General features: G+C 35.2%; 1 protein-coding gene and 1 non-coding gene across 3 annotated transcripts in view; one reads left to right on the top strand and one right to left on the bottom strand.

The window, feature by feature from the left end:
* ZFC3H1 (zinc finger C3H1-type containing) overlaps positions 1-13,209 on the top strand; it is a 54,279-nt gene that overhangs the window by 16,322 nt on the left and 24,748 nt on the right. For both annotated transcript variants that reach the window (XR_010148079.1, XM_509222.6), the window contains exons 4-11: positions 2,547-2,745; positions 3,304-3,527; positions 5,056-5,179; positions 9,103-9,200; positions 10,557-10,766; positions 10,962-11,126; positions 12,036-12,173; positions 12,794-12,915. Coding sequence is in view for 1 of the 2 variants with exons in the window: in XM_509222.6 (XP_509222.2) it covers positions 2,547-2,745; positions 3,304-3,527; positions 5,056-5,179; positions 9,103-9,200; positions 10,557-10,766; positions 10,962-11,126; positions 12,036-12,173; positions 12,794-12,915 (1,280 nt within the window). In the remaining variant the exon portion in view is untranslated. The remainder of the gene's footprint in view (positions 1-2,546; positions 2,746-3,303; positions 3,528-5,055; positions 5,180-9,102; positions 9,201-10,556; positions 10,767-10,961; positions 11,127-12,035; positions 12,174-12,793; positions 12,916-13,209) is intronic.
* LOC112205151 (small nucleolar RNA SNORA17) lies at positions 8,134-8,262 on the bottom strand. The gene has a single exon (XR_002939003.1). It is a non-coding gene; the product is annotated as a small nucleolar RNA SNORA17 (small nucleolar RNA).

The raw sequence follows: 13,209 nt of genomic DNA, 5'->3' as shown, positions 1-13,209 counted from the left end.
ACATAAGCCTTAAAGAAATTCTGGATCGACATCTTGCAGTCTCTTTTCCCTGGGTTCTGCAAATTATGTTTAATTAAAGTGTTATATATATTCATACGGGATCTTTTTTTTAATCATTTGTTTTTTGAAACCTTTAATTTTGATCCAGATATTTTCTCCATTTTTTGTGTGTTATCCTGTGTGGGTAAGCTTTTGGAGTAAGGTAGACCTTCACCTGGTGTCAAATTCTACCTCCATTTCTTGTTAACTGAGTGACGTTGTATAAACTATTTAGCCTTTGCTTGCTTCTATATTCTTTTCTACAAACTGAACTTAATGTCTTCTGTTATCTGGGTTGTTGTGAGGTTTCAGTAGAATGAAACACAGAAGCCTCAAGCACTGTGTTTGACGTATAACAGGCACTCAATAACCCAAGCCTTTTCAATTTGTTGAATTAGAGATCTGAAATATCTGTAGTTTTTTTCTTTTGAGATTTCAGTTTGTTTTTTTGCATAAATTGAAATGATTTAAATAGTCTAGGAGCTTTAGGAAAAAGATGGCCCTGAATTTAGAAATGATAATATAACGTACACATACACATTTTTTAATACCCTCACAATAACCCTATGAATCAAGTTGACATTATATACATTTTGTAGATGAAGTAAGAGTCATTTGAGTAGATTAAGTGACTTGCCTAAAGTTACATAGGAATTAAGTGTCAGAGCAAGTAATATAATGAGCTTGTCTGACTAGTGGGAACTAACGAGCTTTGCTCTGTGCTCTTGCTGTTCAAGTAGCTACCTCACGTAGCATATAGGTGGGTGACAGAATCAGTGGTTTCTTTCATTCCAAAGAGAGTAGTTGCAAAAAGTAATCAAAAGTGTCACTGGGCGTGGTGGCTTATGCCTGTAATCCCAGCACTCTGGAAGGCTGAGGTAGTTTGATCACTTTAGCTCAGGAGTTTGAGACCAGCCTGGGCAACATAGTGAGATCCCAAGTTGAAAAAAATTAAATAATTTAAAACAGAAGAAAACAAAAAGACTTTGTCTCAATGGAACAGTGAGAATAGCTTTATTTTAGTTAAACTCTCTACATGAGTACTGTTTAATAGAATTTTCTACAATAATGGAAATGTTTTATAGCTGAATTCTCCAATATAGTAGCTGTTAGCTACATGTGGCTATGAAGAACTTGAAAAGTGATTAGTGTGGCTTAGGTACAAATTTTTAAATTCAGTTTTGGTTGATTTAAATTCAGATAGCCACATGTGGCTCATTGCTACCATATTGAACAGCACAGCTCTAGAATTTCAGTACTAGGTAATAGAATTTGATATGTTTAAGTGACGTAGAATTTAAAAAAGAACCATAATAATTTTAAAATTATTGCTTACATGTACTTACCAACAGTGGAAAAGGTAACTGTCTTGGTTTGGTTAAACTGAAGTACTGAAGTGTATGACAGTAGTTTAGGGCTTATAGTAGTTCATATTCAGGTGAAATCATTAGTTAGTATCCACTATTTTCTTTATGTTTAACAATAGAAAGAATTTAGTTGGATTTTAAGAGAAAATATAATTACAATTTACCTATAAGAAAAAGTTATTAGATAAGTGGGCCTTAATCTTTTGGAATCTTTTTTGACTCTTCCTTTCCCTTCCGTGCACATACATAAAGAAAAAACAGAGTTTGTGTTTAACTTCAGGGGTGGGGAAGCCAAAGCTATCCTCCCACCCCTTATTAAAGTCCATGGACTCTAATTAAAAACCTCTAGGGAGCCTGACATTTTTCAGTTCTATTTTTGCTATAATGGGGAGAATAGATTAATTTTTTAAACTATTTCGAAAGTGAAATGCAAAAGTTATTTCAATTGGAAAAAAGTTCTCAGACATCTGCTTTTAACATTATTGTCCTGTTTTAGCTTTCCTGAAGAAAAGTCTTGTCTGTTCAAAATATATAAAATATTCAGATAAATATCTGTAGCCTTAGAACACATAACAGTCAGCTGTAAGCAAATCTCTATAGATTTTTCCCTTCAATAGTAATTTAAAGAATTAAAAAATATACACATAAAAGAAAATTTGTAAGTTTGAATCTTGACATTCAGTGTGTCTGTTGTTCTCTATTACTGGTGAGGCCAGCAAATCACATGATCAGGGAACCACTTCCTTCTTCTTTCCTTACCTCTCCTGGGTCTTGATTTCTTCATTGCGTTTGCTGCCATCAGACTTTTACTCTTTCCGGTTTGGGAAGCCCTTTTAAATGTTAGCTACTAACTCTTTTCTTTTTTGCATTATCGTGTTCTATCAGTTGTACCGCCTTACCAACCCTACATTACATATATACACATACCTTCTGCAGACTCATCTTCTATTCGTATTTTAGGAATTACATTAGAGTCTCAGGCTGTGGGAAGTAAATTAGTTTACTTATTTTATCTGTATTTGCCTTGTCATATTTGCCTTCACACTTCAAATTTTTATCTTATAAAGGATTTGACTTGATGAAATGTGTAAGCTAAATAATAGAATTAAAAAATTTTAGCTCTTTCTTTTTGCTTTAAAGAAACTTGGTGAAGATGAAGAGGAACTATCTGAATTACAGCTTCGCCTTTTGGCTCTTCAGTCAGCCAGTAAAAAATGGCAACAAAAAGAACAGCAGGTGATGAAAGAAAGCAAAGAAAAGTTGACTAAGACGAAAACTGTACAGCAAAAAGTTAAAACAAGTACAAAAACACATTCGGCCAAAAAAGTTAGCACTACAGGTGATCATTTTTATTAAATTCTTGTGTTTTTGTTTTGTTTTGTTTTCTTTTGTTTTTTGAGACAGAGTTTTGCTCTTGTCGCCCAGGCTGGAGTACAGTGGCGTGATCTTTGCTTACTGCAACCTCCACCTCCCAGGTTCAGGCAATTCTCCTGCCTCAGCCTCCCAAGTAGCTGGGATTACAGGCGCCCACCACCATGCCTGGCTAATTTTTTGTATTTTCAGTAGAGACGGGGTTTCGCCGTGTTGGGCTAACTGGTCTCAAACTCCTGACGTCAGGTGATCCACTCGCCTCAGCCTCCCAAAGTGCTGGGATTACAGGCGTGAGCCACTGCCTGTTAAATTCTTTTAGTTGAATTTATGTGTAAGTATAGTTTTGAGATTTTAATTCAGAGTTTTGAGTTTGGGGAATTACAGGGCCCTAAAATGGAAGACAATCTTATATAAACAACTTAGGAGCATCATCACTGATTAATCAATAATGAAAATATTTTTTAAGACTCTTATTTTTCTTTTATCTCCTAACAGATGCTAATGTTTATGTGTTTTTTATTTAAAGCTAAACAAGCATTGAGGAAGCAGCAAACAAAGGCATGGAAGAAACTACAACAACAAAAAGAACAGGAAAGACAGAAAGAAGAGGATCAGCGGAAACAAGCTGAAGAAGAAGAGAGAAGGAAAAGAGAGGAAGAAATCAGAAAAATTCGAGATCTCTCAAATCAGGAAGAACAGTACAATCGATTCATGAAATTGGTTGGTGGCAAGAGGAGATCAAGAAGTAAAGTAAGAAATGCAAAAATATAAAATCAAAACGTTACTCTAAGTTTCCTTAAAGTCATATTTCATAGATTCTGTCAAATAAGGAAGTTTATTTTATAAGTAACTCTTGGAAAAAAGGAAGGTAGGTTATAATTGGGAAAGCATCTTTTATAGTTGTAGATATTGGAAGAAGAAGGCTAAAATTATTATTAGCAGAGACTGCTTTTAGGTTTTTTACGATTTTCTGTTTAGATGAAAGTAGGATTACTAAATTGTGGTGAAAACTTATTCTGAAAATGGCTGTTTCTTAAGTACAGGGGTAGAATTTCATTAGTTTTTCATTGTTTAGTAATGTAGATTGAGAAGTGTGTCATGACTAGTATGGACTATTTTAATAAATGTTAAATCATGATATAGTAATAACCTTAGTGCATGTGGCTATTTTGTATTTAGTGGTCAAACATTTGTTGAACATTTACTATGTATATAAATATACTTGTCGTCTTGTCTTTTTCTCTCTCCCTCCCTTCTTTTACCCTCTCCACCCAAAAAGAAGAAAAAAGCCCAAAAAGAATATACTTGAGAATGTATTAATGAAGAGTAGAGGGATATTAAAGAGTAAATTCGTTAATTGGAGTTAGGTTTGCTTAAGCAAGGAATATTGTAAATATTTATACTTTGAAATTTTTTTTTTTTTTTGAGACGGAGTCTTACTCTTGTTGCCCAGGCTGGAGTGCAATGGCATGTTTCGGCTCACTGCAACCTCCACCTCCCAGGTTCAAGCAATTCTCCTGCCCCAGTCTCCCGAGTAGCTGGGATTACAGGCACCCACCACCATGCCTGGCTAATTTTTTTGTATTTTTAGTAGAGACGGGGTTTCACCATGTTGGCCAGGCTGGTCTTGAACTCCCGACCGCATGAGCCACCGCGCCAGGCCAATAGAATCTTTTTCTAGAGATAAATATGGTATTATTTGCACATTATTCTTTACCTCCTTCTCGAGAGATTTTGTGAGTTTTTAGTTTATTATAAACTGTCTCTGAGTGAAACATAGTAAGAAGTAGACAAGAAAACAACATACAATAGATAAACACATTTACCCAGAATTTATAGCTTTCAGGTATCATTAATTTATTTATAATTAAAATGTTTTTGAATTTTTGGGGAAATATTCTGTATGTAGTCGTGATGACATAAAACTTGTTTTTGTATTCCTCTAGTTTCTTAATCATACAGAAGTCATAAGTGTACAAGAGTTTGGTGTCATTTTATACAGGAAGAGCTAATTATTTAGTGGCTCAGCTAACAATGGGGGATTTCGTCTGTATAGCTCGTACTTTGGAAATTCCATTTTCTATCTGATTATACAGTTATAAAATGTCAACCAGTGTAGCTATCATTTAAATTGAATTTCCCAAAGATGTGATAGGCACATCTAACTGAATCACCATGATTTTTGATACTCTTCCATAGAAGATAACTATCAGTTCTTTTGTGATTTGTAACCCAAGACAGAAAATGCTTTGAAACTAAAAAAGTGTTGTATACTTAGTCTTCAGATCCTGACCTGAGGCGATCCTTAGATAAGCAACCTACTGATAGTGGAGGAGGCATTTATCAGTATGATAACTATGAAGAAGTTGCTATGGATACAGATAGTGAAACCAATTCTCCAGGTATGAGCCAAAACTTGAAACCTTTGTGTATTTACATGTATTAAATAGAGAATAGTCATTATGGTACTCAAAACCTTGAAAGAAATGTGTAATGAAAGTGAGATTTGCTGATGAACTGTATGGCGATAGACATTATTTGTTGTTGTAAATACTTAGAGAGCAAACCTCAAATAAGTAATATTAACCTTTATTTCCGAGTGTTTCTAGATAGCCTTTAAATTAAAAAATAAATAAATAAGACATTGTTTAAACTCTGTTAACTGTTTGCTCTAGAAAGTGAAGATTGGGCCGGGTGCAGTGGCTCATGCCTGTAATCCCAGTACTTTGGGATGCTGAGGTGGGCAGATTGCTTGAGGCCAGGAGTTGGAGACCAGCCTGGCTGACGTGGTGAAACCCTGTCTCTACTAAAAATACAAAAATTCGCTGGGTGTGGTGGCATGTGCCTTTAATCCCAGCTTCTTGGGAGGCTAAGGCATGAGAATTTCTTGAACCTGGAAGGTGGAGGTTGCAGTGAGCTGACGTCGTACCACTGCACTCCCGCCTGAGTGACAGAGCAAGATTCTGTCTCAAAAAATAAAAAGTGAAGAATGGGAAAGATGAGAACACTACTCTTTGAAAAAACAAACTCTTGATCTTTATATCCAAGATACTTTCTGCTTTAGTCAAAGAACAAAATTCCTTTTTTGCTATTTGGCTTCCTGTCTCTTTCTAGTACGATAATTTGTAGAAATTTTGAGACAGAAAGTGATAGTACTAGTGGCATCTCAGGAAAGGCTGGTTAGAACTGGTCAGGGCTGTAACTCTCCTTTAGGTTGCATAGTCTAGAATCTGACTTATCTTTGAGGGCCAGAGACTTGATTTTGTTGATGTTCAGGGGTGATTGGCTGTGAGAGACCTATTCCTTCACAAATAATTTAAAACACTTAAGACTGAGGCAGATAACAGAACGCAGTTGGCATTCCAGGAACTGGAGAATTTGGAAGAACACATGATCAGTGTATTTCTCTCTATAGTCACATAGTGAGACCAAATCAAAACTGGAATCCTACTTTGGTGTATCTAGACTAGAGACAAAACAAAATATGTATTTGGCTAGTGTTTACCAAAATGCTCATTTTTCAGGTTGTTACTTTAAGCTGGTGTTTGATAGTCTTACATTATATTATGTTTTGATAACACAATTTAACTTGCTTTGGTCAATCTTTAATTTTCTTATTTTCAGATTCTTGGAGATGATTCATTATAATTCCCAAGTATTGACAATATTATTAATACTTTATTTCTATAAAATAACTTTATAATCTATGCTTTTTAAATGATTTTGTGAAACATATAGAGAACATACTCTCTACGCGGCTTTGTCAAATTTTAATTTTTGGCCATGTTAACTGCGGATATTTATATATATGTATTTTTTTCCATTCAAGATCAATTTTTTTCTCAAATTTTGCCAACACAGACATATTATATTTGAAGAAATGTGCATTAAAAACATCTTTTAATTCACTTTATCTTGTATTAAAAAAGAATGTTTTCCATATAGAGTTTTTCGCCGGGCGGGGGAAAAAAAAAACCAAGAGAATTCAAATACAGTAAAAAACTAGTTTAGGATCTGAGGTTTCAGGCAGTTCAGAAATTGCCAGAAGGTTATTTATTTTTTTTCACTAGGATACCACAATGGCAGAACAACTTAAAAATCAGAATACTAAAATGATGGGGTGGTCCCGGCAGCTGCCCCTGGCCAGCTGGAGCACACAGTGCCACCAAGGTAGAGAGGCCAGAGGCAGTGGGCATCCCAGTGCCAGCCTGCCCGTTCCCTGTAATGAAAGCAGAGCAGAAACTGCAGCTGCATGGCCTTGGGGGTGGGTGGACTTGTGGAAAGCCAAGCTCTGAGGCTGCAAATACCTTGAGCACCACTGGTGGTCCCAGAGCAGGTGGAGCCTATATCTGCACCTCTGTTCCAACCAGCCTTCTGGCACAGGGCAAGGCCCACATCTTGGCCTCTGCATCTTGATCTGGGCTGGGGCCAGTCCACCTGGTCTTTCTGGCCAGTGCTCACACTGTAAGCCAGTCACAAGTTCTGTCAACTTCTTTCCTGTGTTAAAAAACAAGAATGGCTGGGCACGGTGACTCACACCTGTAATCCCAGAACTTTTGGGAGGCCGAGGCAGGAGGATCACCTGAGGTCAGCAGTTCGAAACCAGCCTGGCCAACATGGTGAAACCTCGCCTCTACTAAAAATACAAAAATTAGCCAGTAGTGGTGGCTCACCCCTGTAGTCCCATCTACTCAGGAGCCTGAGGCAGGAGAATCGCTTGAACCTGGGAGGTGGAGGTTGTAGTGAGCTGAGATGGTGCCACTGCACTCTAGCCTGGGCACTGAGCGACACTCTGTCTCAAAAATAAATACATAAATAACAAGAAAGCTTGACACAGAATCAAGAGCACAATAAAACTGCACTCTAGCCTGGGCACTGAGTGAGACTCTGTCTCAAAAATAAATAACAAGAAAGCTTGACACAGAATCAAGAGCATAGTAAAAGTGGCTACTGTTAATACTATTAACTGAATCAAACACCAGCAAACACTTTCCTAGTTCTTTGTCCTCCTGGATGATCCTGACATGGTGGGTAGCATGAACCAGCACATAATGGACTTCATCTTTCCTACCACTAGTTTCTAAAATTCATGAATGAAGGCTACTCTTGCTGAGGGCACCCTCTACCTTCCCACTGTCCTTTCAGACCCCCTAGTGGCTGACCCAACACAAAGGTCAGAAAGTCCTCAGAAGCCTCTCCTGGCACCTGGCAGTGAGTCAGGGCTGGTTAAATCTGGATGAGGATAGTGCAGCCTGGAGGGCTTTCCTCGGAGATCACTGCACTCACTAGGTCCACCCTCTCTCCCAGATACTAGGAAGGGAAAACATGCCAAGTCCATAAAACAATAGCACCATCAAGTGTCTGACTATTAAACATTCAAATGTTCATGGGGCAGAACACTGAGCATAGACATAGCCTCTCTTCTCTCTGCCACCTAATAACACAAATGTGACACAGCAGCCACATCTGCAGCGCTATGTAAAATGTTCCAAAGATTAGTGTATATTCAGATTATCTCATTTGGGACTCAAGTCAACCCCATATAAGGCATGTGGATAATAATGTATTGACTTGTGAGACAACTGGGATAAAGAAGAAATGTTAGATTTTCTCTGATTATATAGTTAGTGGGTAGGGTAGTAAGAGTAGTCTTTGAAACTGCTGTATTTCAGTGAGCCTAACAAGTCATTGAAGATAAAATACACAATTATTTTTATCTGCTACCAAGGAAGAAAAATGCTGAGATGCATCAATTGTAATTATTTCAAAATTAAAATGTGAAAAAATGTGCACCTTATTGACTAAATACACTAAGTAATTCTTCTCATTCCTAGTTTTATTTACTTTCAACACAGCTTATATGGTCCATGTCCTCAACTTTCTTTTGCTCCACAAGAAGGGAATAATGAAGTCACCACATCATTGTTTTCCTTTGGCTAGGGCACTTTGGCAGAATTTAAGGGAATTTTTTGTTTCATTATTTCTTAAAAAATATGCTTGTGTTTTTTGTTTGTTTGTTTTTTCAAAGTATGTTTCTGTCTTTTCCTGCTCTATTCCCTGCTCTCATCATTAGGTTAAAAGTGGAACAAAGTGAGAGTTTTGAGGGACTAATTATTAGTTTAAAGTGAATGGCTGACTTTATGATGATATGACAATTTTAAATGGCTGGAGGTGGACTCATGAGGGGTTTAAAGATTTTATCAGAGGTTGATAAAATCTAATTTGCACTCCACCTAGATGTATTTCTTCAAACATAACATAAACTTAATATATTCCTGATGAAGTATTTCTGTTATTAAACTCTTAACAAAAAATTTTTTTACAGCTCCTTCACCAGTGCAACCGCCATTTTTCTCTGAATGTTCATTGGGATATTTTTCTCCAGCACCATCTCTTTCTTTGCCTCCACCACCTCAGGTTTCTGTAAGTCAGAATTGATTTCTAAGAAAATTATTTTGTCTTGTCTTTTCTAATTTGTTTTTAAAAACGAATGGTTAGGTTTGAAGAGGGCTTAAAAAAACAGAATTGCTTACCAGAATTAATAGCAATGAAATACGTAGAATAAACAGTTGATTATACCAGCAAGCTATCCATTTGGTAGATTTTTTTCATATCTAATTTTTAATTTCATGTTGACTTTTCGGTACCTATCATGTTTCCTTCTTGACTTTACTCTCAGATAGTAGCTACTCAGAAAATTTATTCAAAAACAGAAGTTATCTACTGTTTTGGACTGTCTCTTTTTTAGGGAATTGGAATTTACATGCATTAGGATGCTTCTAAAAATTAATACTCTCCTTTCTCCTCTTTTCATAAAAATGGTTATTTTTAACTTGAAAATCCAGCAAAAGAAAAGCATTTTCTATGAAGTTAATTTCTTTTCCCCCCATCTCCAGTCCTCCCACTAAAAATAAAACAAAAAAATAAAAACAATAAAAGGAAAAGGAAAAAAAGAAAGTAGAGGAATCACACATTAAAAGTTTTGACATTATTTTTAGATTGAGAGTACCTAGAGATCAAATTGAGTATCTCTCAGTCGGTGTAAGAGGGAACCTTTCCGTTTCAGGAAAGACGTCTAGTGTCTTTCTAGTACATATATGGTGAGGGGAATATTAGAGCCGATAGTGAGAGAGAAAACAGCACTTTCTTCGTTGTAATGTTTTCTTTTTGGGAATGAATAAATGAACTAAATGCCAAGGGAAATAGTGGAAGATCTTTGATGCAAATACATACCCAAATTTAGGGATTTGTGTAAAATTAGTTTCCTTTATAGATATTCTTTAAGAAGCCATTTTAAGAGAGTAGTGGTGATTCTTCTTGATACTTAATTAATGATTAAAGTACTCTGGACTATTATTCACAGAATCCCTTGGTTTCTAATTTTTATTTTTTACTGAAATATTATGTCTTGGGTTTCAGTACCTCTACTTGCTTTCAGGTAGTCATCTAGAAGGAAGGACCCTGTATAGTTTGATATCTATATCTTCTAGAATGCTAAATGGACATAAGAATGGGAACAGAGAAGTTTCTGTAATTTTCCTTGAAGTTAATAAATGTTTCAAATATTGTTGATTTTTTTTAAAATTGTAAAAATAACACTTTTTCATGGTTGGCTATTGATTTCTGGTTTGTTTTGAGGTTAACATATACTTAGCTTACTATATTTACAGCTAAAATAATAATATAAAGTTTATTTTTTTCTAGTTTAATATTGCTGCAGAGAGAAGCATTTGAGTTGATAAAATTTGCATTGTAATTCTTTCTTTTTTAAAAAAATAGTCTCTGCCACCTTTGAGCCAGCCTTATGTGGAAGGCTTGTGTGTTTCTCTTGAACCTCTACCTCCTCTACCACCATTACCACCTCTCCCACCTGAAGATCCAGAACAGCCTCCAAAACCACCTTTTGCAGATGAGGAAGAGGAGGAAGAAATGCTGCTTCGAGAAGAACTACTTAAATCTCTAGCAAATAAAAGAGCTTTTAAGCCAGAGGTAATTTAGGTACCTAAACCTCTAGGTGGTGCTCTTGAGCTTAGCTTTACGGTAGTCCTACTTTTTTCTGGTTACTTGGGCATCATTGGGCTTTTCAGCAAAGTGGGGATAATTCTAACATGCTCAAGATTTTTAAAGGTGGCAGAAATTTATTTTTATTTAGGAATGTTTAATGTCTTTCTCTTCCTTATGTAGGAAACATCCAGTAATAGTGACCCACCTTCACCTCCAGTTCTGAACAATTCACATCCTGTGCCAAGAAGCAATCTATCAATAGTCAGTATTAACACAGTGTCTCAGCCTAGGATACAGAATCCAAAGTTTCACAGAGGACCCCGTCTTCCACGAACTGTGATCTCGGTAAAAACAAAAATTTAATGCTACTTTTATTCAAACAGTTATGATAAATTTCTAAGAAGTTTAGCTGTCCTGTTTTCTACCCCTTGGTTTATTTATATACACACATATATTCACATATGAATACACATTTTTAAAATTTATTTTTTAATTTATTAATGATAAAATGAGAGCAACACCTTCACTTGAAAACTGGTAGAGTTTGGTGATAGTGTGTTGGGGGAGGTATTGTTTTCATCAGAGTGGTGTACTTTCCTCTGACATTTCTTCAGCTTTTTTTCTGTAGAAATGGGCTCATTCAGATTTTCTATCTTTTTGGAGTCAAAATTTTAACAAATTGCATGTTTTTTATTTCTCCCATCTCTTTGTATACTTTGTGTATGTTTTCCAACCAATGACTACACTATGATGGAAGAAATTATTTATGATGTTTATTAAGGAGGTTGAAATGATAGTTTGTTTCTACCTTGTTTTCTAATGGCTTCAAAGTAAAATAAATAGAACAAAGACAAGTTGAAATCTTTCCTGTTAGGTAAGCCAGTTTTGGCAATTTACCCTCTATATGTAACCACAAAGTACAGAATTTTGATAATTATTATGTAAAATTAACAAAATTTTTCTTTGGTTTTAAAAGAGTTAATTTAAATTGCATTGTGGTTCTTTATAATAGAAAGTTAGTGAAAATAAAATTTTAATGAGACTAATTATAGAATAGAAAGTCTTAAAGAATATACAACATTTTATGTCTCAGTCATATAACCAGTATTGGTCGACTCAGTGGATTATGTAATACAACCCTAGAAGGAGCCATAGACTGTCTACTTGGAGCCCATTATTTTTGTGGATTGAAATTGAACAAGGTTAAATGACATCCTTTTGTTATCACGAGTAATAAATATATTGTCTTTGCAGCTTCCAAAGCATAAATCAGTGGTTGTAACACTAAATGATTCAGATGATAGTGAATCTGATGGAGAGGCTTCCAAGTCAACAAATAGTGTTTTTGGTGGATTAGAGTCCATGATTAAAGAAGCAAGACGAACTGCTGAGGTAAGTGCAATAATTAAAGGTGGAAAGAAAGATGACCTTTTGATGATCAGTAAAGTTTATTTTTTCCTGAAAATTAAACCATAAAGTTATAGATTTTTAATAACATTGATTTGTGGAAATATTTTAAGTATTTGTGCTATTAGGACTTTATATAATGAAGCATGTATCAATGTAGATTGATTTTACTATTAAAAGTTTCCATTATTTGTGTTTCCTATTAAGTATTTCCTTTTTCAAAATAGTAAAATTGGTTAGATAATTGTTCTGTGTAGTAAGGAGACTGTTGTTTTAGAGTTGTGTTGTGTTACCAGAAAACAGTTTTTATTAAAATGTATTCTCTAAGTACAACTTTTATTGTTTTTTTCCCTATTTCAGTAGTTGTTTAGCTGTGATTTAATTCAATGATTTTCAGACTGTAGATCTTCACTACTTGGTGGTGTATACAATTTAGTAGTTATCAACCAACATTGTTTTAGAAAAAAGAATAGAAAATGATGACATTCAGGTATTTCTAAATAAATTCAGTATACACTGGGTTGCAATGTAAAATATAAATCTTAGTATGGAATTTTGGAAAGCTGATGATCTAGTTGACTTCAAATGTTTTTTTTTTTTTTTAGCAAGCTTCAAAACCGAAAGTACCTCCAAAATCTGAAAAAGAAAATGATCCTTTGCGAACACCGGAGGCTTTGCCTGAAGAAAAGAAGATTGAATATAGATTGTTAAAGGAAGAGATTGCCAAGTAAGTGTAATTTTATGTAATTAACATTAACAGTATGTGATGTTTTCAAAACTTCTCTTATGGAGTTTCTTGGCACTGGGAAATGAGTGATGGTAGTTTTATCCAAGATACAGAGTTAATGTTTTATAACTCACACAGAAGATGGTGCTGGATGGTCATACATACACTTGAATAGAGTGATGTGCTAGGACATAACCAGCTTAGAAAAAAGATGAAAACACTCAAAGAGAAGGACTCCACTATCAACTTTGAATGCTGACTTGGGTCTTGCATATTGGTCATCATCTTTATTAT

This window comes from Pan troglodytes, chromosome 10 (assembly GCF_028858775.2).
Source record: "Pan troglodytes isolate AG18354 chromosome 10, NHGRI_mPanTro3-v2.0_pri, whole genome shotgun sequence".
Taxonomy (NCBI): domain Eukaryota; kingdom Metazoa; phylum Chordata; class Mammalia; order Primates; family Hominidae; genus Pan; species Pan troglodytes.
Note: the sequence above shows the minus strand (reverse complement) of the source record. Positions and strands in the feature narration are given on the sequence as shown.